The sequence below is a fragment of the Chrysemys picta genome, chromosome 1, assembly GCF_011386835.1.
Source record: "Chrysemys picta bellii isolate R12L10 chromosome 1, ASM1138683v2, whole genome shotgun sequence".
NCBI lineage: Eukaryota > Metazoa > Chordata > Testudines > Emydidae > Chrysemys > Chrysemys picta.
In genome coordinates this window covers 63,564,878-63,590,291 of record NC_088791.1, presented here as the reverse complement: position 1 = coordinate 63,590,291, position 25,414 = coordinate 63,564,878, and the positions used below count along the sequence as shown (strand labels likewise).

Sequence of the window (25,414 nt, the reverse complement as noted above, 5' to 3'; positions counted from 1 at the left end):
AAATCATTTAGGCAAAGATGTTTCTCCCCCTCCCCCACCTCCACCCTTCTTTCTCTCTCTCTTGTTTTTTGCTTTGGAAGAATAAAATTGTTGGTCACTACTGACTAACCTTGTCAAGTAGGTCCAAGGAGAAAAAGTAAAATTGAGAACATCTGATTGAAATAAATAATGCAAACATAAAAAGCTTGGCTACTGAATGAAAGGTATTGAAAAGCAACTTCATTTCATAGATTGGAAATTACTTTTGATCTAAACATTCTTAAAAACAGATTGTTTTCTGAAACATCTCATTAACTGTGCTGCAGAACCCTCCTGTTAATGGCAAGCTTTGAAAGAGCGCTGCTATACTCCTTTGTTAGTTTCAATCTTATTTGGGAGGGGGATAAAGATTTCATTCCAGGTTTCTTTGTTTGTCTTTCAAGAACCACTAAAGAAGTATTCAGACAACTTTTGCAGGAATGTGCCCTGTGCCATGGCTTACAAATTATTTGGTTTTGGTGCACTTAAAGGTCACCTTCCAAATTAGCAAAATTTTCCTACATCCTGGCTTTTCAACCTTAAATGTAAATATTGTTTCCTAACTGTAAGTGAGGTTTGTTCTTTATAACATTTGGTTGCTTATTTAAAGATGTCAAACTTTGGAGATTTTTATTCTCAGGGTGTGCTGTCTTCTTGCACTAATAAGTCTTTCAAAGGATAACTAACAGCAAAAAGAAGTATATGCATTACATAAATAACTCAATGTTGCATTATGCAGCTCAATAAGAAATTGTCTGAGAATTATTAATCCTAAATCTTATATTTTAATATTAAAAAGCAGCCCAAATTGGTCCGATGAGTTTTATAGACAAACAGCCCTTTATTTTTTTTTAAACTCACTCAAAATTATTTCTGCTTCCAAAACTTCATCTCATTCCTTAACATTAAAAAAAAATAACTAAGCATATCTCAACTTTGAAAAATCATGGAAAAGCTGAGTGTTTTAAAAGAAAATCTCATTTTAAACTCTTACAATAATTCCTTAAGTGGGTACCCTGATTTTATCGTTTTAGAATCATAGCATTCTTTACGGGGTATAGTCACTACTATACAGAAGGAAATTTCCATTTCACTGTATATCATTTAATCCATGACCTTGCAATCAGAAGTAGGAAGCATGTTATAAGAGATTTTTACCTATTGTTTTTATAGTTACCTGAATGTTTTACAAGACAGACAAGTATTTACGTGTACAGTGAAATCTTGTTACTCTGCACTGGATTACACTGCAGACCTACACTGGAAAGAGATTTTCAAGGTTTGCAGAGCACTGGCCAGCAAAATTCTAATGCTGTGCTGCATCCCACTTGGATGAACCTCGTGTCATCGTGTGGCCCAACCCTCAGATCTCAGGAACATCCTTAAACAGAGCTTTGACACTTATGGTTTAAATGTTCATGGCAAACTGATAGACCAGTAAATTAACCAAGCCTGTTTCACATTGCTCTTGAATGTCAGAGACAAGGGGTAACATGCTGTATATCTACTGGCTACCCCCACCACTTGCTAGTTTGCAATGGGTCTCCCTGTTAGGGTGAATTAGTAAGGTTCTAGTGTTTTAAGTTCTTTACTTAGGCTCCAGTTCAGAATAGCATTCCTATACAAGGGAGTACTTAAAACTTTAAGCATGTGCTTAAGTATTTTCCTGAATTGGAGCCTTATTTTGTAATACTATGTCCTGCCAGATTAGCCATCCCCATGCAAAACATGCACAGATGCAACATCTTTAGCTTGTGGTTTATAGCGATGCTATCACCACCATTGGTTTAAATATGATGAGGAAGAAGCAGCAAACTAGAGATGGGAAAACGCTCACTTTGCACTAAAATAATGCCTGTACTCCACACTGCAAAGCTTATATGATAGTTTCTAAAGACAATTGTTAAAAAAAAAAAAAACAAAAAAAACCACCTTTTTGGGGGGGGGGGAGGAAATCAGTGGGAAATACAAGATGAAATATAGGGAGTATGGGAAAACAATTATGGATGGATCATTTCTTCTATGGTGATTATGCAATAAATAGCAACTAATAATGCAACCAATATGGTATCCAGACCAATTATGAAAAAATATCAACAGTACAGAGCAAGAGCCCAATCAAATCACCTTACTGTTCATAAAGAACACAGAATGAACCTGTCCATCAGCCCATGCTTATCTTCCTTGTGTTAGTTCTTTCAACAAGGGGTCAATAATGGGTTGAAACAGGATTCCCATGAAAGTCTCTAAAACTTTAGAAGGCTTCTTAATTTCCTGGCAAATCAGATCTAAATTTGTGTGCTGCTTATTCATAAACTTTGCAGGCCAATGTGAAAGAAAAATAATCTGCAGTTTTAAAATTAGCATGGCATCCACTTTGGATCAGTCATTTCATGGGACCATGAGGAGGGCGGAAATCTTAAATTTTCACTCCAATTTTTGCCTCCTTGAAGTAAAAAACAGGAGAAATTTTAAACGTATCTTCAAGATAGTAAGTGTGCATCTGAACATCCTGTTTTGGTTTGTTATACCTGCCCCTGCTTTTGCAGTGAGCTCCTTACATGGAGCTCCAGTGAAGTCTGTGGCAGGGGCTACCTGCATGGAACTCAGAGATCTGGGCCCCAGTTGAATATTTACTGTTTATCCTTCCCTCTTCATTCTCATTACTGTTCATTATAAAGGCATTTTGCATACAGCTGTACTTCAAGATCCTTTATGCTGCCAAAAACGGCAGCAGTGCTAACCAAAGTGAAACGTGGCTTTCAAGGCTTCAAAACAAGGTAGAGGCTTTTTCAGATGAAACTAATAATAAAACAGGAATGTCTATTTTTAGGCTAACAAATATGCATAAAATATCGTTTTTGGATGTTTTATTGATTTCTGCATCTCAAAAATGGCCTTTTTGAGGGAAAAAAATGCAAAGCACATTGGAAATAATTACCATCCTCACCATCACTTCCCCTTGTTTTACAGCTTGTTCCCTCAACTTGGAGCCCAGCACTATAAAACAGAAGTGAGCTGCAAGCATTTTCTGGTGTTGACCTGAGCACCTCACCTTGTTTCTAAATTCCTATTCTTGTGAAACTTTCCAATTCTGGGATTCATAATGAAGACAAACACCAACATATACACAATTTCCTTTGATTTAATTAATAACAATAACATAATAATAATACTGTAATACAAAAAAGCAGTAAGGTTTCTTCAGATAGAGTGACAAAAGCTACTACTTATTGTTTTCCTTCTTTAATACGCTTTTGAACTGTTACAATTGTATCTTTTGTTTTGTTGCTTCCTTTCTCTTACTGCATTGAAAATAACTCACATTTCAAATTTCATGTAAAGCACTGTGTATATTCTCCTCTTTGTGCACGTGCATAAGTCCCTTTCGCACTAATGGCCACAATAGGCATGCAATGAGTACATACTATTAAGACTTCCTGAATTAAATACAGCGAGACAGTTATTATATCACTGTTTAATAAATTAGATTATATTATATCACTGTATAATAAATCAGGCTTCCAATTTTCAATACTATTATTAAACTTTTTACGCATGTGTCAGTGAGGTTTAATCATATTTTTTTATACAGCACCACAGGTCTCAATTCTGCCATTTGACCAGTATAGACAGCCCCCTGAGACTATGCAGAGCCCCACTGATTTCAAAGAGATTCTGTGTGGACAGAAGGGTCTACTCATGCGGATCAGACTGCAAGATCTATGTCTAAGCATACATCTCCTTGCTTCTCCAAATCACATGCCCCCATCTATGGGGTGTACCTTCCTCCCTAATAGCGAGTTACCTAGTACTGATGTAAAAGGAATGCTGCCAGACTAAGAGTTATATTTTTTTTAAAAAATCAAATATCCTTACCCATACGACCAAACTTCTATTTAATTAAAAATTGAAATATCTTAATTTAGTTTCCACCATTTATGCTATTAGTTGACACTTTGCATTTCCCTCATCTTGAAAGAATGAAAATAGGCAGGTCACTTTCATTTTTGTTTTGTCTGTTTCCCTTTATGCTTATTTAGCCTTAGCAGAATGCTCCAGCATAGGAGAATGTTGGTTTGTTTTTGTTTTTAAAAAAACACTATAGAAGAAACTTTTCATTGGAATTACAAAACAATTGATGGAAACATTTATGTTGGTTGAGTTTGAAAACATTTACAATACCTAACTTTTGGTTCTAGTTTGACCTGCCAGCATTTTCTTAAGATGATAACTAAACATGCACTGTCAGGAACAGTAACAATGGGAAACAAATGAAATCAGATTCTTACTCAATGTAAACCTGTTCTCCCGTTCTCCAGGCAAACCATCACAAAAATGTAGGGCTGTTGATCAATCGCAGTTAAGTCATGCAATTAACTCAAAAAAATTAATCATGATTAATCGCTGTTTTAATCGCACTGCTAAACAATAGAATACCAATTGAAATTTATTATTAAATTTTTGGATGCTTTTCTACATTTTCAGACATATTGATTTCAATTAAAAACACAGAAAACAGTGTACAGTGCTCACTTTATATTTTTATTACAGATATTTGTACTGTAAAAATGATAAAAGAAATAGTATTTTTCAATTCACCTCATATAAGTGCTATAGTGCAATCTCTATCATGAAGGTGCAACTTACAAATGTAGATTTTTTTTTGTTACATAACTGCACTCAAAAACAAAACAATATTAAACTTTATAGCCTACAATTCCACTCAGTCCTACTTCTTGTTCAGCTAAGACAAACAAGTTTGTTTACATTTATAGGAGATAATGCTGCCAGCTTCTTATTTACAATGTCACCTGAAAGTGAGAACAGACATTCGCATGGCACTTTTCTGGCTGGCATTGCAAGGCATTTATGTGCCAGATATGGTAAATATTCGTATGCCCCTTCATGCTTCAGCCACCATTCCAGAGGATGTGCTTCCATGCTGATGATGCTCGTTAAGAAAATAATGCATTAATTAAATTTGTGACTGAACTCCTTGGGGGAGAATTGTAGGTCTTCTGTTTGGTTTTATCTGCATTCTGCCATATATTTCACATTACAGCAGACTTGGATGATGACCCAGCACATGTTGTTCATTTTAAGAACACTTTCACTGCAGATTTGACAAAACGCAAAGAAGGTACCAATGTGAGATTTCTAAAGATAGCTACAGCACTCGAACCAAAATTTAAGAATCTTAAGTGCCTTCCAAAATCTGAGACGTACGAGGTGTGGTGCATGCTTTCAGAAGTCTTGAAAGAGCAACACTCTCCAATGCAGAAACTACAGAACCCAAACCACCAAAAAAGAAAATCAACCTTCTGCTGGTGGCATCTGACTCAGATGATGAAAATGAACATGCCTCGGTCCGCACTTCTTTGGATCATTATCGAGCAGAACCCATCATTAGCATGGACGCAGGTCTTCTGGAATGGTGGTCAAAGCATGAAGGGACATATGAATCTTTAGCGCAAGTGGCACATTAATATCTTGCGATACCAGAAACAACAGTGCCATGTGAATGCCTGCTGTCACTTTCATTGTAAACAAGAAGTGGGCAACGGTATCTCTTATTTTTTTTGCACATAATTCTACATTTGTAAGTTCAATTTTCATGATAAAGAGATTGCTCTACAGTACTTGTATTAGGTGAACTGAAAAATATGATTTCTTGTTTTTACAGTGCAAATATTTGTAATAAAAATAAATATACAGTGAGCACTGTACACTTTGTATTGTGTGCTGTAATTGAAATCAATATATTTGAAAATGTAGAAAACAGTCAAAAATATTTAAATAAAGGTATTCTATTAACAACAGCACGATTAATCGTGCAATTAATTTTTTTAATCTCTTGACAGCCCTACTAAAATTACATATTAGAAGTCTTATGTTAAATTCTAATTTAACTTTCTAGATTTTCCCCCTTTAATCCACAACTTTTGTTTAACTCCATCTTTTGGTTCATTGTTTCTGTTCTAAGTTTCCTCATAGCTGAATTCAATCAAAGACCATCTTTGAGTTATTTAAAGTGTTGTTCAGAAGATTCTCTTCAACTAGCAAGACAAAGACTTATTATTTTGAATATCTGCAAAGCTAACTTTAAATAAAATACAAATCTCGGTCTTAAAATTACTGTTTCATATATTGGGGGGGGGAGGGGGAAATAGCTCTGTATTTCTTCGTGGAATGGCTCCTTCGTTTCCTTGCTTCAGGTGACTATATCCCACCTACATCCCATACCATTTGCAGTTTCAAACAAGCAGTAGCAATGGAGAAAGAGACCATTTTCGCAGCACTGTGTGTTGAAAATTTGAGTGCTGGAGAGGATATTTTGGGTCAGGTGCCAATTAAATAAATATAACCCCGCTCTTTTATTTTAACACTCAGGAGGGATAGAAGGAAGAGTTGACACAGTAAAGGGGAAAGCTGGTTCTTTTGAAGTGTATTTTATTGCATGGGAAACTTACAATGGAGTTGCATCTCTGGAGTTGTCTAATTTGTTTTTAATCTGAATGGATCATCGACAAACCATGGCCATGATGTTTTGTTGATGATCTACATATATAGGCCATCTCTCTCTCCAGATATTTTCAGCTCTATCATAAGTTTCTCGTGCAAAAATCAAACTTCCAAAGATTTTAATGACTGATAGCAGTGTAAACAAAACAAAACAGAACAAAAATCCCTTTTTTTGTACACTCTCCTTTTAAGCTAGATATTGGTATTGGAACCAATTGTTTTCTTTTTATCATCTCACGCTTTAGTGCTAGAGTCACTGGGAGATGTGGGTGCCTGGTTCATCTCATGTCTAGCATTTTCCCCTTTAGTTCCATAAAACTGCCAGTGGAACAATGGTGGCTATGTTGCTGAGACAGAGCCTGTGAGAAACGACTCATCCCATGGAGAAGAAATACAGAGCTGTTTTTGAAATGTAAAAAACATTTTTTTTAAAGTGTTGTTCATATGGGAAAAATAGCTCTGTATATCATCTCCAGGGGATGCCCCTTTACTTCCTTATTGGAGGCAATTGTGTCCTGTGCACTGCTGAAATATCACCACTAGTCACTTAAGCTTGGTTTTACATCCTTTCAAAATCATGATCACAGATTTATACATAGACTGGGCAAACCACTCAAGCAACTATCTTGCACAGGCTGGCTGGTGACTATAACTACCTTATAGGGCTTCTCCGTCTATTCTTTTTAGGATTACTATGATTAAGGTGGCGTAGTGCTTTGTAAATGGAAGCACCTTCAGTAAAACTGAGCAATCCTGGTACTTAGAAAATTTGGAGATATTATAGATCAGCCTCTTTCAAGGATATATGTATATGAGGTCACTGTCCTTGCATTACAGATAAACTCCAAAAGGTCCTAGAAAAAATGTTGCCATATTGTATATAGGGCTGGCAAATGATTAAAAAATTACTCGCGATTAATCGCATGATTAATCACACTGTTAAACAATAATAGAACACCATTTATATAAATATTTTGGAAGTTTTCTACATTTTCAAATATATTATTTATATATATAAATATATACAACAGAACAAAGTGTACAGTGCTCACTTTATATTTATTTTTATTACAAATATCTGTGCTATAAAATACAAAAGAAATAGTATTTTCAATTCACCTCATACAAGTACTGTAATACAATCTCTATCACGAAAGTTGAACTTACAAATGTAGAATTATGTACAAAATAATAACTGCATTCAAAAATAAAACAATTTAAAACTTTGGAGCCTGCAAGTCCATTCAGATTTCTTGTTTAGTCACTCATCCGGACAAACGAGTTTGTTTACATTTGCAGGAGATAATGCTGCCCGCTTCTTGTTTACAATGTCACCTGAAAGTGAGAACAGGTGTTCTCATGGCACTATTGTAGCTGGCGTCGCAAGATATTTACGTACCAGATGCATTAAAGATTCATATGTCCCATCATTCTTCAACCACCATTCTAGAGGACATGCGTCCATGCTAATGATGGGTTCTGCGCGATAAAGATCCAAAGCAGTTCGGACTGATGCACGTTCATTTTCATCATCAGAGTTAAATGCCACCAGCAGGTTGATTTTCTTTTTTGGTGGTTCAGGTTCTGTAGTTTCTACATTGGAATGCTGCTCTTTTAAGACTTCTGAAAGCATGCTCCACACCTCATCCCTCTCAGATTATGGAAGGCACTTCAGATTCTTAAACCTTGGTTCCAGTGCTTTAGCTATCTTTAGAAATATCACATTGATACCTTCTTTGTGTTTTGTCAAATCTGCAGTGAAAGTGTTCTTAAAATGAACAACATGTGCTGGGTCATCATCCAAGACTGCTATAACGTGAAATATATGGCAGAATGTGGGTAAAACAGAGCAGGAGACATACAAAAAATTCTCCCCCAAGGAGTTCAGTCACAAATTTAATTAATGCATTATTTTCTTAATGAGCACCGTCAGCATGGAAGCACGTCCTATGGAATGGTGGCCGAAGCATGAAGGGGCATACGAATATTTACCATATCTGGCACATAAATGCCTTGCAATGCCAGCCAGAAAAGTGCAATGTGAACACCTGCTCTCACTTTCAGGTGACATTGTAAATAAGAAGCTGGAAGCATTATCTCCCGCAAATGTAAACAAGCGTGTGTCTTAGAGATTGGCTGAATAAGAAGTAGTACTGAGTGGACTTATAGGCTCTAAAGTTTTACATTGTTTTGAGTTTGAGTGCAGTTATGTAACAACAAAAAAATCTACATTTGTAAGTTGCTCTTTCATAATAAAGAGATTACATTACGGTATTGTATGAGATGAATTGAAAAATACTATTTCTTTTGTTTATCATTTTTACAGTGCAAATATTTGTAATAATATAAAGTGAGCACTGTACACTTCGTATTCTGTGTTGTAACTGAAATCAATATATTTGAAAATGTAGAAAAACATTAAAAAATATTTAATACATTTCAATTGATATTCCATTGTTTAACAGTGCAATTAAAACTGTGATTAATCACAATTTGTTTTAGTTTAATCGCATGAGCTAGCTGCGATTAATCAACAGCCCTAATTATATACCTTCATGAAGGAAAAAAAAAAACAATATGACACTAAACCTCTAAATTAATGACAAACTGGAAACAGGGTAGCTATGGGGGGGTGGTAATAGGACATGAAGCTTTTTATCTTTAAGTTCTGAGTCTAAATTGGGTTATAATTGTTCAGTGGCCTATGTGATATGAATTGATACTCTCAGCATAGCTCCCAACAGTAACATCCACGTAAAAGAAACCATCCTCAACGTCGTAACTGGCACCTCCGCTGGCAGTCTCATCAGAAAGGCTATGAACTGAGTAAGCATGGAGACTGACTTATTCTCTTCATCCTTACAAGTGAACCACACAAGCCAAGATTGAGATAGGTTGGCAGAGCGGGGAGAAACTTATACTACGCTATCTTTCTTCTCCCCAGAAAGGAGACTTCTGATTCCAATGCTGTCATTTTGACACCTTTCACCAGGCACTACATAAAAATGAACACATAACATATGGAAATATTTTATTAACATAAGAATTAAGCTAAATTTAAAAATAGCAAATTGCGCTGTCTTTTCAGCTATCTTGTGCGTTTAAAAATATTTCAGTAAGCCATCAAAATATGTATATTCCCACAACTTTAATAAAGGTCTAACCTGCAGTAGAAACAATTAAAAAGTCAGCATTTGCCAGCAGTTACCACAGTGGTGTGCAACCTATAGTTATTCAGGCTGTTGCTAAATCCTCCTGGTAACTTCCTTGGCAATAGCGATGTGCCACCTTTTCAGCCTGCGGACAGAACACAGTATTTCAAAAGGCCAAGGTGCCACAATCGATATTTTGGGGCATATTCTCTGCCCTGTTTGTGTCCTTCTGCGCTGCTTAGAGCTGAAACTACCTGCAAGTCCCCTAGTGTTTAAGAGTTCCTAGCAGGCACAGCTGGCTCCTACGCCTACGACCATCGGCACAGAGAGATGTATTGAGGACAAGAGGACATGGCTGGAGCATACTGTGCTCCAGCTATCCCCAGCATAGAGTTGGTGCCTAGGGGGACTATTGCCAGCTGGCAGGAGTTAGCCCCCAAAATGCTCTAACCTGCACCAGGGCTAAGGCTGAAAAACAAGGATCCATAAGTGGTTGTTGGTTCTCAGCTTCTCTTTTCCCTTTCCCCTACACAGCTATGTGGAGGAGGGAGCCCATCCTTCGCTAGCTATTCCCACAGGCTTAGGAAGACCCAGCTGAGCTCCTATCCTGCTGTGCTCTCCTTGGTGCTCCCACAGTTCAGCAGGATACTTGGCAATGGAGTAGCCAGAGCTACTCGGTCTTTCTTGCCTGTAACACAGCAGGTAGCCAGAGGCGAACTATTGAGTAAATGCAGCAGGAAAAGAACAACAGCTGCTCAGAGCACACCTTGGTCAAACCAGAGCTGCTCCTGAGGCTGCAGGAGAGGCGATGCCCAGATACTTCCTTCCCATAATGATGGACTCAATTCTAACACTTCCTTTTTTACATCCCAAGGCATGGCAGACAGAGCACATTTTCAATTTGTAATCAAAAGCAAATTTTCTGTTTAAGGTGCTTTAACAGTCTCCCGAGAGGGCCGCACGTTAGACAACACTTCTCTACCATACATCTCTTCCTCTCAGTTCTTAGTGCCAAAATCTCCGTCCACGCCTTGGTAATGCCACACTTATGCTAAGGCAACATTCCCCTTTCTTGCTTATCCGACTCGCACTTTGTACCACTGCAGGTCTATTCAAAAGGCTGCCATCAAACTCATGGCAGACACCCTTCCCCTTTGGAAGTCCCTTCAGTGTATCCAGAACACCACCTACATCAACTCCAAATGCATTACCACCACCTTCAGTGTCTATGCAACTCTTGCCCAGCTAACATCTCCTCTCTTTTCTCTCACTCTGCTAATTCTGTATATCCTTCCCCCACAACACATCTGGGCGTTATCCCATGCTGCTCACTACCCTGATTCTGTATGTAATGCAACCTCTGCCAAATGCCTCCTCAAAACCTACTGCTCACCACATCCTCTCCAACAGTCTCCTGTTTCCCCTGGTCAACCTAATAATATCTAGATTTTTTTTTTTTAAAGGGGGAAATTTGAAGGAACAAGCAACCTTATTTTGTGTAAGCCTCCCTTCTTCTTGCCCAATGTCATCTCCCTCTGCATCATATCCAGGGGCGGCTCTAGGCACCAGCAAAGCAAGCACGTGCTTGGGGCAGCCCATTTGCAGGGGCGGCAGGGAGCTGAGAACCAACAGAGGACCCTGGGAGCTGTAGTTCCTTGGTTAGCTCCCTGCCTATAGAGCCAGCCCAGGAGCAGGGAAAGAACTACATTTCCCAGCATTCCCTTGGCCACTACCAACAGGAAGGAGGGGGAGGGAGTGAGGAAGCTGAAACCTCACTCTGCAGCCTGCTTTGAATAGAGAGCTGCACTGTGAAGGGTAGGGATACCATACTTTAACATTCAAAAAATAGGACACTCCATGGGGTGGGAGGGTAGCCCCCACCCTGCCACCATCCACTCCCTCCGACTGCCCCCCACAGAAACCCTAACCCATCCAACCCCCTTGCTCCCTGTCCCCTGATCATCCCCTCCCGGGACCCCTGCCCCAGCTGCCCCCCAGGACTCCATCCCCTATCTAAGCCCCACTGATCCTTGTCCCCTGATTGCCCCCTCCTGAGACCCCACCCCCTATCTAAGCCTCCCTTCTCCTTGTCCCCAACTGCCCCCTCCTGAGACCCCGCCAGACACGCTGCCGCATACATGCTGCCGTGCTACCCTGCGGAGCCACAGCCCCTCCCCCCCAGCACCTGCCTTCCAGATTTGAACACCTCAAAATTCAGGAGTGCTCAAGCCCAGTTTGGGCAGCTGTTACTTCATTTTTCCCAAATCAAATATACTGATCCACTGTAACTTGCTGTAGAAAAAGTAGGATAAAATTGAGCAAGAAATGCTTCCCAGAGATTATTAGGACTGGAATTGCTATTTTCAACAGCCATTGCCTTTTGTTTATTTAAAAGGAAGACAGTGATATTGCATTGGCAAATTCCCCATAGAAAGAGTGGAACAAAAGAATAATAAAGGCACCTCAACTTTTCCTCATTTATGGAGGACAGTCTTATAATATGCATCCAGATATCCTCCAATCACACAAGCTGAAAATTGTTCCACTTTACTGTAGTTCTGTAACCATATGGGAACCAATCCTGTCTGTGTTCTGTGCACATCCAAAATTCCTGCTGAATGACCCGCCCTGGGAGCGAGTTACCAGTGACCCAGGGCTGCGGCGGCAGGAGGGTGCAGTGGGGGGTGGGGGAGAACCCAGGGCTGGGGCGGCAGGAGGTGTGTGTGGGGTCAATGATGGGGCGGCAGGGTGTGTGTGTGTGGGGGGGGGGGGAGAACCCAGGGCTGGGTGGCTCGGGGGGGGGGGGGGGGGGAAGCCCAGGGTTGGGGCAGCAGGGAGGTGCGGGAGAGCCCAGGGTTGGGGCAGCAGGGAGGTGCGGTGAGGAGCCCAGGGCTGGGACGGGGGGCAGCCAAAAATTTTTTTGCTTGGGGCGGCAAAAAACATAGAGCCGGCCCTGATCATATCCTCTCTAACCTGGATTACAAACTCATTAGACCAGGGAGAGTTTCTTTGTTGCCCTTGAGGAATTCTCAAGCCTATGGGGCTATTTATATACAAAAGTTAAACAAGAACATGATAATTGCTGGCAAAATATTCATTTTTCCTGCCCACAACTGTATAGTCTCTAAAACAACAAAACCCTGAGTTAAAGCTGAAAATCCATCTTTAAATTATCCTAGCGTTTCCCAAGCTCAGAGGAAGGGGCAAGCTACCTCAGTCAGGGTGGTGTGGAGCATGGAAGTGGAACAATGTGGGCTAAGAAAGTTCTGAGATCCCAAAACTACCCCATGCTTGCTCTGCAAACATGCTACTGCAGCAGTTCCCAAACTATGGGGTTGCAGCAGTCCCTAATGTGCAGAGGATGTCATTTTGCTCCGCACAGTGTAATCTAGCACGTATGGTGATCATGCACCATGTCCTTGCACGCAGGATGACATTTTGTAGAGCAAAATGGCATCCTCTGCAGAGTGACCTTATACACACCATCACATTGTGTGGAGAACACCATTTTAAAGAGCAAAATGGCATCCTCTGTGCAGCATGGTCTCACACGTACGGCGTGTGCAAGGTCACGTTGTGCAGAGGATGTCATTTTGCTCTTCTGGAATCCCAGCAGAAAATACTTCATTAAAATGGGATTGCGCCAGTAAAAAGTTTGGGAACCCCATGTGATTGGGTGGGTTCTTAAAAGTCATCATTGCATTGCCACTCTGCTCCCACTGGGATCTCTAATGCAACAGAATGTGGAAGTGGCTCTTTGTTTGCAAGGATGGGAGCACAGGTCCCTGCCCATCATCCCAAGCAGCTTCTCTTCTCTCACAGCACGGTGCTCAGCCACTAAGCACGGGCCACTCAGTACCACCAAGGGACTTCCCACCAGATGAAGCATGTAACAGAGCCTTCTAGTCAGTCACAGAATGAGGAGAAGACAAAAACCCAAGAAAACAAATGCAGAAAAAGAATGCAAAGGAAAAGGAACAGAGACAAAGAAAGAGATATAAGAGATGAATACACAGAAAATGAGAGGCCCTGGCAACAATGCCTGGACATAGCATTTGAGGAATCAAGACTGCCTGTCCAACAATTTCTTGCAGAGGTCCAACTGAAAAAAAGAGGGGTGGACACGAATGACTTAACATGATATGCCTATATTGTGTAGCTCATGTGGAAAGCATTCCCTGTTGGTTACTGCTCTAATATGGGGCAGAGAAGAGGATGCTAAGGAAGGAATTTCAGCCTTTTATACACATTCCTGATTTTTGCAAGTATAAGGTATAATATGAATGTTACTCAAACCAACCAATTTTATGAATACATTTCATTCCCTCTTTGATACTAAAGAATGAACAAATAATATTGAACAAAACCTTTTACATTGCATATATACAAATGTACAATATTTAAACAATTATGGATTTAAATACATTATTTTCCTAAGTGACCAAAATATCTGAGTAAATTTCCATTCAGGCACCTTTACAAAGGTGATTTTTTTACCTAAAATCGTGTGTCTTCCTCCTTTAGAGCCATCACATAGATATGACAACAACATACCGTGTCAGGTTATAACAGGGTGGTATTATGATGTCGCTAGGATATACACAATAAACATCTTGAAGAAAGGTACCGAGTCTTTATAAGTGACAACTGTAAGCACCATTTTCATGTTAAGTATATATACATACATTAACATACTATTTACTATGGCGCTTACATAGTACTTTTCCATCCTCAACACTCTATGCAAGCATTAGCTGAGTAATTCTCTACATCCTGGCAAACTAATGAACTAGCAACATGAAAAATTGTATTTCAGATAAAAACAGTATTCTGATTATAGACGCATAAAATTTCATTTCTTTAAATCTTCAAAAAACAGTGAATTTGCTTTTCTCGCTCTCTCTCTTTTTTAAAATACTGTCTGGAGAGGGGACAAAAGCACATGTATCTGAGACCTTGTATGACAAATTTAAGCTCAGAGTAAGTAAGTTATAAATCCCACAAAACAGGGATTTATAATGAAAACACTGACAGGCACTTAACCATAGGAGTATTAGTGGGTGTTGCTAGAATTAGTATATATTATCTTTCTCATCAATATTTTTTTTTCAAACCACATGAAGAGACATCTGCTATATTACATCCTTGGTAACATACTAAGAGAAACTATGGAAAAGTTACAGCATATATGAAAATAATATGTACACATATACACACACAACATAAATACATTTAGGAATATTTAAGTTACACAATATATACACAATCTGTATAAAATCTAATCGTGATTACAATTTTGGTGGATGCGTAGGCAGGAGAGGGGGGACATGGTTGACTCAAGTTTTCAGAAATTCTGTTGTAAAAGCCAGATTTTGCAAAAACTATGTGTGAGAGTTAATTTAACTGACATGAGTAGTCACAGAGTTCACGTGGTTTATACACGTGAATTACTCATGTTTGCAAGAGCTGCCCCTACATGTAATCCTTTACGTTAATTGATTACTGCAAACAGTCCAATTTTGAATTTTGATATTGTAACTATTCATTATATATTCAGTATATTTTACTTATATTTCCAATTTAAAATTAATTGAGATTTAATAAAAGGTGTTATGAAAAAAACTTACTACATATATTTGTTTAATAAAAGAGACTTACACCATATGCCCAGCACCCTTTCATATAGATGTATTGTAATACAACAACCATATCCTAGAAAAATGGTTTGCCAGTACTCTTAATCATTCTAGTAATTAAACACTGCACAACAATTTAATCATCATTTAAGTCTTTATTATTTCATATACCTATTAGAAAATGTGCACGTAAGCATACCCAAACTCTCTAGACTTTTGTATCATTAGTTTTACTTAATTTTTACAAATACTGTAATCTTTCTTGATCTACAATAGCAGAAAAACAGATTTCTATCTCATGCAAAAAAATGTGATGCAAGCAGCACAACATTCAAAGTGTTAAAAAAAGAAAGGACACTTTTAAAAAGGAATGAGAGCCCATAATAATTCAAAGACACAGCAAAGCAAAGTAAGGTTTTTCTTTATAACTTGGTGGTCTGCTACAGAAAACATATGTATATGGAATATGCATAATTGCTGTTTGTATCCATTACTTGCTGGTATGCATTAAAGTAGCAAAGGAAAATTTGTTCTTATCTTAAAAGATTTCAAAACAGATCTATTTCATTATGAACCCAATCCTGAGAGATGCTGACTACCTCCTACATTTCAATGGACATGGAGTGCACTGGATCAGGGCCAAACAGGGTCAGTTTATTCTAAATCATGTGAAAGTATAATAGAGTTGCAATTGTTACTGGAAATGAGGAAACCTCTAACATTATATGAATAAAGTTTGTGTATAAGCCCAAACTTGTGTGATTTTTCATAATGCTCATGCTTTTCTTATGATAGTTTATACACACTTTAAACTAAATTCTCAGAATGTACTATGTATGAATGATTTCTAAAGTGGAAGCTTTTCATTCTGCTCTATTTAGGCAAAAGAATATATGATTAGTGCCATCTACTGGAAATTTGGAGTACTGGGGTACATTGTAGCAAATTCTTCCCTGCTCACCACTATATGTTCGATTAAAAAATACATTGAAATGTTTAATCCTATTATTTTGTATAGTTAGAAGGATGCATTTATACCTCAGGCATTAATATGTGGATTATAAAAATGCAAACAAACAAACCTTCCACCAAATTAAGAATAATAATGATATGAAAGGTATAGCGTTTATAACATAACTCAGTGTGTATCCATAAGACAAGAGCTACAATATACTGAAGATTTTGGGATTGGAAAGAATTACTCGAAATAAAAAGCAGATAGTTCTGAAAATTAACGCATGTACTATTCTGAAATGAAATTGAATGTATTTGTTTTGAAAAGCAAAAAAGCTTTCATTTGGTCCTAATCTATAAATGACAGTATATATGCACTCCATTTTATAGCACAAGCAAAGCTTAGGGGCAGTATATAGATGACATATTTGGACTGAAGCACTTATTCATAAAAGGCAACAGCTGATTCTGGGTATCATCCAGAAAATTAAAATGGCTATAAAAATTATATTATTGTGCCCAATCCAGCAAATATTATAAGTGTGGTACTTTACTGATGTGAATAATCCCAGTTTACCAATTATAAGATAGTTTAACCACCACAACTGACTACAGCCTTGGTTTTATGCCTCATTTGAAAGATGGAACCTCTGTCAGCACACTGCTCCCTAAAATCATTTGGTGGCATTGGTTCATTAAGTGACTCGTGAAATTATACCTCCTAAACCACTTCTTGTACCACCTGGATTTTCTTTGAAAGTTTCTATCCAACTAAAAGTAGACCTAATCCTGCTTATCTTGAGACCGGATGTGCTCACAGCACAAAGGGATACAGTAGTACATTATACATTTTGTGCAGAATATGATGGGGGGAGGGCAAAAAAATAATTTTCATAAAATGCTTGTACTTCCAAAGAAAACAGGGCACTTCTCTGTCTCTGAAGGTAAACTCAAGATCCAGTTGGACTGTGGCATTTATGCAAATGTTGCTTCTAGGACTTATTCTTGCATTTATATGATGCATCCTTCACCATTTAGTTCTGTTCCCCACCTCTACTACACATAAACAAATTGAATACAAAATTAGTCAACATTAATTTATAAGTGTCTAGGAAATTTAGTTTCCTCTTAGAACACATGAAATATGCAGTTATACATTATTCTGCTATCAGTGGATGAATTTTGTTTTATAATATACATCTATAAAGTAAAAAGAAGAACAGGAGTACTTGTGGCACCTTGCAGATACAGATTAACACAGCTGCTACTCTGAAATCTATAAAGTAGTCAGTGTAACTGATCTGTTAAAGTTTTGGTAGCTATGGATCATACAAACAGAAATAAATTGCAGAGCTATAAAAGTTATAATAAAACATGTGATATTGATTATGTCAGTGACACAGGTGACAAAATGGTTAATGCGATGCTTCATGAGCAGGTATGCACTAGAAATACTTCTGTCAGATTCTGTTCCTAACAGACCAGCTTTGAGATCTGCTTGTTAGAATAGGCACAAAATGAACAGGAAAGCTGTAAATGCCTCATTTTAAGGCAGGTCTCACCAGTGTGAGCTCACATCAAAGGTGCATAATAAGTTAGGAAATTTGCTTGTCCTCTGTTTTTAGGATTTGAAGCCTGGGTCAGCAGCACATATAATTGGAAGCAAAGATCGGGCTGACACAATGGGGTTTGTCGTCTCCTTATCAAGGTTCACTTGTAACTCCTGTTTAAGTTAATAGGAGTTATGGAAAGGAAAATAGACCCCTATGCCACAAAACTGGGGCTCAGTTTTGATAGTTCAAATGAAATTATAATCAGCTCTAGAAAAATCAATTAAACTTAAATGTTGTGTCCTATCACGAAAGCGTTTATGACACTCCTTCCATATATCAGAGGGGTAGCCGTGTTAGTCTGGATCTGTAAAAAGCAACAAAGAGTCCTGTGGCACCTTATAGACTAACCGATGTATTGGAGCATGAGCTTTCGTGGGTGAATGCCCACTTCGTCAGGCACATCATGTCATGCTAGTTAGTCTATAAGGTGCCACAGGACTCTTTGTTGCTCCTTCCATATACTATATGCTGATCTGAAATGATATTAGCAAACCGCAATGATGCTTTAATTGTTGTATTTTGTGCCTATATCCAGTGGCGATGGGTGCATAACAAATGCCCAAATTGGAACGTTACTTGGGGTTTCAATCAGTGATTATTTACAGTTGCATCTTAGTTTTTATTTTGACTTCTTAAAAAAATAATTCCGGATAGCCTTTGAATTCTAAAAATTAATCCACTAAAGTTGTCATTTCCTGTCAAATAGTCAGATCTGGTATCTTATAAAGATATTACATATGTTACTGTTTAAATGCCGATATTAAACATTTAGAATAAGGTCCTGCAGTCAGATTCACATGGATGGGCCCTTATGCCCCAATGGCCGCCTTTGCAAATCCAAATTCAGGAGTGGGGCATTACACATGAAGTGTGGTTATTCCTCTCTGCATTTTTTTAAAGGTGTATGTTTTTTCTAAAAAAGAGCAGTCGTGATGGAGCATTTTTGTTTGATTGAACTATAGTATCACATAAATAAAGTACACATTGTGAGGGGAAGAAAATTACATTACAGCTCACATCACTTCCTGCATGAACCTTTGTGTGCACTATTAATAAAAGTAAATTTACAATAAAAATTTCACACACACAAAGGAATAAATGCTGAAAAAGATTTAAATGCACTTGAACAGTATTTTGAAAACATTTTCCTAAGACACTTATTAAATAATAATATTTCATATATTAAATGCTGCTAAGCAATTTCTTATTAAAACCGTGTGCAATATGTAATACAACTGTGATTTTCAGGCTAACTGCATAGTCTGTGTCAGGGGACAGGAAGATGCTATCAAATTTGAGATATGATATCATATTGGGCAAGGAAGCTGGACAATGTTTCCAAAGCATTCTAAAATCTGGGCTATGAATACACTAAAAGCAAAGCAGTGATTTATCACAAACTTCCGGCTTCAACAGAGAACTCTAATAAATTACAACTAAATTTAGTAAACCATAGTGTATCATTTCCTGCAGCAGAGACACCCATTCCTAAAAGGGCCCTCAATATGCATGACACAACAAGCAGCACCCATTCAACCTGAGGGAAGCCCACAGGCTCGCAGGGCCACTGGCTGGCTCTTTGTCACCAAATGCAGCAGGTTGAATGCAGACATCACTGTGATATCCTCACCAACAAAACCAGAGGCAAAGAACAGGGGCAAGAGCTGAGTAGGGGAAAAAAAAAAGATGAAAACATCAAAAATGTTAGATACATTCATAGCAAAACTGATGGTTATGATTCTATCTGAAAAGAAAACACAAGACTAAGAAATTCTGAATGCACATTTATTAGCTGGTTTAGCCCCTTTTTGCCTTCTGCTTTAAGCTTGTTTACATTTGTTAATTAGAATACATAGCATACAATGCTGCAGCTCTTTATGTTACCAGGCAGGGGGGAAATCTTAATGTCGTGCAATGCAGGGCAACCCAAATTTGCAATTAAAAATTTACTGAAAACACATGTCTATGTGGTGAACGCTGCAAACCAACCATTATGAAAAACTGTTCAGTTGGCTGGTTGGTTAAACAAAGCCAAACTTTATTTTAACAAAAAACTTTCCAGTTATCAGGAAAAATAATGGGAAAATCATTTCTTTAAATAAAGATAATTTATATCTTAAATTCTCCAAGGGATACATTTAAGCAATTTTCCAGCTGGCACTAATATAGAAGAGAGGGATATGGCAGTGGGGATTTTTTATTTTGTAAGATGCAACATGTGTCTATGGTGATGGTTTTGTTTACCTCACAATAGGAAGGATGAAATGCAGCTGCCTCATAGGATAGTCATTCATAGCTGCAGTCTGCTTCAGAAGATTATTGCAGTAACTGACACTGGGGACTCAAACCTACCCCCACTGAAGTCAATCGTGAAGTTCTCATTGATTTCAGTGGGAGCAGGATTAGGCCCCACAGGGTTAATGATTTGAATAACAATGCATCCCTCTCAACCTCTTCCAAGACACGTTTTTTTAAAATGGTTACAGAATGGAAATGCCCAGAAATGTACTCAGGAATGATTTTCTCTTGTACATTTCCTGAACCAGAAGAGAAGTCTGTGCATGGTCTCTTCTGACCCCTGAAGAACAAACACATAACAAACAGTAATATATATTATCACATCACTCTGGAGTGTATCTGACAGAAATCTGCTTGTATTAACATGCCTGAACTCTGACTTCTCCAAACTAAACTCACTACAAAACCAAAACATTTTTATGTTACTAAATGGAGACAAAAGAGAGAAGGAAGGTAAGTGCCACACAACGAACAGCTCGAAAGAACCATTAAACATAAATAAACATGTCATTTTCACGAGTGACTGCAGAACTGGTTAAAAAAAAATCCTCCAGAGCAGACTACTGACTAATAAAAGATCAAAGATCTATACATAATAAACAGTACAAATAAAAATGTATTTTTTTCTAGTGACCTTCACTGTGAGAAGTAAAGTGTGCAGTGAAAATGTAATTACCTAGCAAAGCTGCAGTCTTATTGTGCTCCCGCAACTGATCATAAAACGTCTTCCTATTCTGTTTCATCAACTGCAGTACCAGGCAGCCTGTGCGCCTACCAATCGCAGCCATCTGGCTTGTGTCAAAGCCTGTGAGTCAGGCAGCTACAGTGCAACAGGAAGAAAGGCAGTGATGTCACTCTGCAGGTCAGGCAAAGAACAAAGATGTATTCTACAATTAAAAAGCTGGGTGCCCCAAGAGTAGGGGTCTCCAACATGCTCTTACTGGATAACTTATAGTTAATACTGTTTTTACTATTATCTAAATAGGAGAGCACCATCTAGTGGTTATGGTTGCAAAAGGCTCTTTTAGGAAAAAATCATTCAGTTAGCAAAGACATAGCTGTGTTGCTAAGGTTAGATAATGGACTCTGAAAGTGTTAAAAAGAACTTTATACAGCAAGATGGACAAAGGGTATGGCTTGCTTTCAGTCAGTGATCTTATGCCCCTATACAGCAATTGTATCTATTACATGACACAGTCACACAAGTAAGGTGAAATGTTTAATATTTGCCAAGTTTTAGTGCTAAGGCTGAAATACTTCCTTGGACTCTCATGAATGAATTTGGAAGTAGGAGGGAGGGAGTGAAAAGGAGAACACCATCTCTGTAGTGATTTCAAGTGTAAATTAATCAGAATTTTGTTACTTCTGAGAGATCACTGGTCTTCCCAGGCCACACCCTCACAGATGTGGTCAGTGGAGACACAAGAGCTGAAGCCCCCATTAGTATAAAGGGGGCAGTTGGCAGAGCATTCTCCATTTGATCACTGATTGGTTTCTCATTAGAATAATGTATATTGCAAATGTACACCAATTTAACAGATGCACTCCTTTGGGCCATAAGATACCATTGATTTGCATGCAGAATTTGTCAATGAAGTCAACTGGCTTCTGTAAAAACCGATTGCATAATATCGCCTTTCAGTTTTGTAAACTCCTCAGGGCAGAGACTGTGTCCACCTGCGTGGATGTGAACAGCATCTAGCAAACTGTGGGTGCTACCACAATACAAACTGTAATTCAAAGAATAAGACTAGTATCTAGTTCCTAATGTCTGCATTTACATCATTCAAATCCCAGTCCTGTGCTCATTTCTCAAGCAAAACTGCCACTAGCCTCAATGGGAACTTTGTTTCCTGTAGATATTATTTTACGTAGGCTTGGCTCATAAGAAATTCACAACATAGTACTCCTAATTTATTAAAAGTAATCTGCTGAGAAAATTCTCAGCTATTTTGGAGACCTTGGCATCAGTCAGCAATTTCTGTAGGCCAAGGTGTGATAGAAGCTACCTATACCGTGTCTGATATGTAGTTTACCAAAGATCTTCCATTGCAGCCACTTAGAAATACAACATTCTCTAATATTGTTGCACCGGGAAATAGATGATAGAAAAATAAAAATACTCAATTTCACACTTTCTAAAAGAGCATCATTTGTGTTTTTTTACTTTTTACACTCTGTTCACTATTCTTTAGATGGATACGTCCCATTGGATGACAGAGGAGCTGGCACATTTGTTTGTGAGGGGAAAGGAGGGAGAAATGTTAGTCTCCACTCCTTATATTTTCCTCATGTTTCATTTTTCCTGTTGTGCCTTCCCTCTGCTTGCTTCATAAATTTGTTTCTTAACAACCTAAGGCTGTTTACCGCTGCAGCACAAACTATTTTTTCCTCTTTTGTTACACATAAACAGGACTGCAACTCCCCAAAGCGTAAGCTGTTGAAAAGCTATTTAAAAACCCCAAAGATTTCAAACTAGACAGACCCTGATCACCTGAAAAAGCCAGTGTTCACCAAATTGTTGCTATTGGTCCCAGGTATCGATAAAGGATGTAAAGCTATAACTCTACAAAACCCAATAAAACTAAACTAGCATTCATTAAAAAAATACTACAGCAGAAGGCTTTCTTCTCTCTTTTGAAGTTTAAGCGCTATTTCTATTACTTGTATTGCAGCAGTTCCTAGAAGCCTAAAGCAGCACCAGGGCCCCCCTGAGCTAGGTGTTGTGCAGAAACACACAAAGCCATAATCCCTGCCACACAGAATTTACAATCTAAACTGACAAATGACGTGCAAAGGGGGATGGAGGGAAGAAGAATACAGTCAAAAGATATATAATTTTTAGCATAAGCTAATGCAAGATAAATGTGCCTAAGAAGCTGCTGTACATCCCTGCCCTGTTATTTCCAAGCAAGAGTAAGAGAGCGTGTAGTTGGAAGGAGAACAGTAGTCAGTGGCGGATTAGTCACTGGCCCAACAGGGCCTGTCCCCAGCCAATTGAAGGGCCCTGGAAAAATAGGCACCCGCGTACCCTGACCCCCCTCCCTGGCATGTTTCGGCTCAGGGGGAGCAGAACTGAACAGTTTTCCCCCTGCACTCTGGAGCCTGCCTCAGCAGCTGGACACTGCCTCCTGGGTCCTAGTGCCCTCCTGTTTCCTCTACAACCCTGATGCCTGCAGGGAGGAGAGGGGACAGAGCAGAGGTGGTGGGGGGAGAAGAAGGGGAGAAGAAAGGGAGGAGAAGAAAAGAAGATACGGGAATGGGCGGTGGGGAGCAGGAACCCAGCATGTGGCGTTCCCTGGGCAGCAGCAGCCCCAGCAGGGAGGCAACCACTGCAGCACCAGAGCAAGGACATCTCTGCAGCAGCCGATGCCAGAGTGGTTCCAGCAGCAGCTGGGGCTCCCCCGTTATGCCATCCTGTCTCCTCCCTCCCTCTTCCCTCCCCCAGCACTGGCAGCCCAGGTATTGCTGTAGATGGGAGGAGAGAGATCCAGTGAACCAAGGGGACTGGCTTCAGTGTGCACGCATGTGTGGGCACACTTTGTCCCCCCAAACATAGCAGTCAAACTACACTTATGGCCCCGGGACTGGAGGAGCTCTGGCTCCCTCCTGTGGCCTCAGGGCTGGGGAAGCTCTCACTGCCCGCTGTGGCCCAGGGCCATGGTGGGGGAGGGGCAGAGCTTTCTCCGGTGTTGGGGCTGCAGTGGGGGAGTGGGGGCAGAAAGGAGCAAGGTTGCAGAGCAGCAATGGGGGGGCAGAATGGGGCTGACTGTGCGTGAAATGGGGCAGGGCAGCGGGGGAAGGGGCAGAATGGGGTGAGGCCATGGGCAGGGCTGCAGACGGAAGGGGCAGAACGGGGGGCGGGACTGCAGGCAGAAGGGGTGGGGAGGGGCTCCCCACTTGCTCTGGCCCAGGGCCCCACGAAACCTTAATCCATCTCTGATAGTGGTAACATAACTGGATATCAGTTAAATCTCTTGATCCTGTTTCTACTTTGCCATAGACTTCAACAGGTTCAGAATCAGACCTGCAACTTGGATTTCTAAAATAAGAAGTCAGGCCACTACAAGGAACTTAGGAGGAAACCACTGTTCCAGTATCTTCAATGCCAATTACCATTCTTGGGGAGAGATTTTACGCTGTGCCTCTAGACCAGTGGCTCTCAACCTTTCCAGACTACTGTACTCCTTTCAGGAGTATGATTTGTCTTGCATAACCCAAGTTTCACCTCACTTAAAAACTACTTGCTTACAAAAGCAGACATAAAAATACAAAAGTGTCACAGCATGCTCTTACTGAAAAACTGCTCACTCTCTCATTTTGTCTGTATGAAATTTTAGTTTGTACTGACTTCACCAGTGCTTTTTATGTAGCCTGTTGTAAAACTAGGCAAATATCTAGATGAGTTGATGTACCCCCTGGAAGACGTCTGTATATCCCCAGGGGTATGCGTATCCGCCACTTCTCTAAGGGGTGCACAGAATGTTTAGCCCAGGGAGAGGGTAGGTAAAATGGTTTTCAGCCACCTTTGCACTCTCCCAGTCCTGGACTGTTCTGCGGCCTGAAGAGACCCCCAGCATAATACAGGCAGCTCAGGGGGGCCTGTTTAAGTTATAGCAGCCTCCCAGGGCTTCCCTATGGACTGCAGCACTGTGAAGAATCTCTGCAGTGCTGTGTGCTACAGCTGTACCCCTGACACACCCCTCCCACCCTATGCACTGAACACATCCCTTACACCAAGGCTTCTCTCCCAACTGGAACCAGGGTTTTAGGTAGGGTTGCCAACTTTCTACTCGCACAAAACTGAACACCCTTGCCCTGACCCACCCCTCCTCCGAGGCCACTACCCTGCCCTGTCCCTTCTCCGAGGCCCCACCTCCGATCACTCCATCCCCCCCTCCCTCTGTGGCTCACTCTCCCCCACCCTCATTCAGTCGCTCATTTTCACCGGGCTGGCTCAGGGGGTTGGGGTGCGGCAGGTAGTGAGGGCTCCAGCTGGGGGTGCAGGCTCTGGTGTGGAGCTGGGGATGAGGGATTTGGGGTGCAGGAAGGTGCTCCAGGCCGGGACTGAGGGGTTTGGAGGACGGGAAGGGATCAGAGATGGGGCAAGGGGTTGGAGCGCAGGAGGGGATCAGGGATGCAGGTTCCGGGCGGCGCTTACCTCAGGCGGCTCCCAGAAGCAGCGGCATGTCCCCCCTCCAGCTCCTACGTGGAGGAG

General features: G+C 39.9%; 1 protein-coding gene across 7 annotated transcripts in view; it reads right to left on the bottom strand.

Moving 5' to 3' along the window:
- The window catches only part of MSRB3 (methionine sulfoxide reductase B3), a 135,989-nt gene that overhangs the window by 85,248 nt on the left and 25,327 nt on the right, over positions 1 to 25,414 (bottom strand). For 2 of the 7 annotated variants that reach the window (XM_065558379.1, XM_065558384.1), the window contains 2 exons: positions 20,873 to 21,016; positions 19,436 to 19,562 (listed from right to left, as the gene is read on the bottom strand). The exons of 1 other annotated variant lie outside the window; for it this stretch is intronic. In XM_065558379.1, coding sequence (XP_065414451.1) covers positions 19,436 to 19,511 — 76 coding nt within the window. In that variant the 5' untranslated portion in view covers positions 19,512 to 19,562; positions 20,873 to 21,016. Of the gene's footprint in view, positions 1 to 19,435; positions 19,563 to 20,142; positions 20,477 to 20,872; positions 21,017 to 25,414 lie in introns of all 7 variants that reach the window. 4 more of the 7 variants (XM_042853087.2, XM_042853060.2, XM_065558396.1 and 1 more) reach the window with 3 other exon arrangements.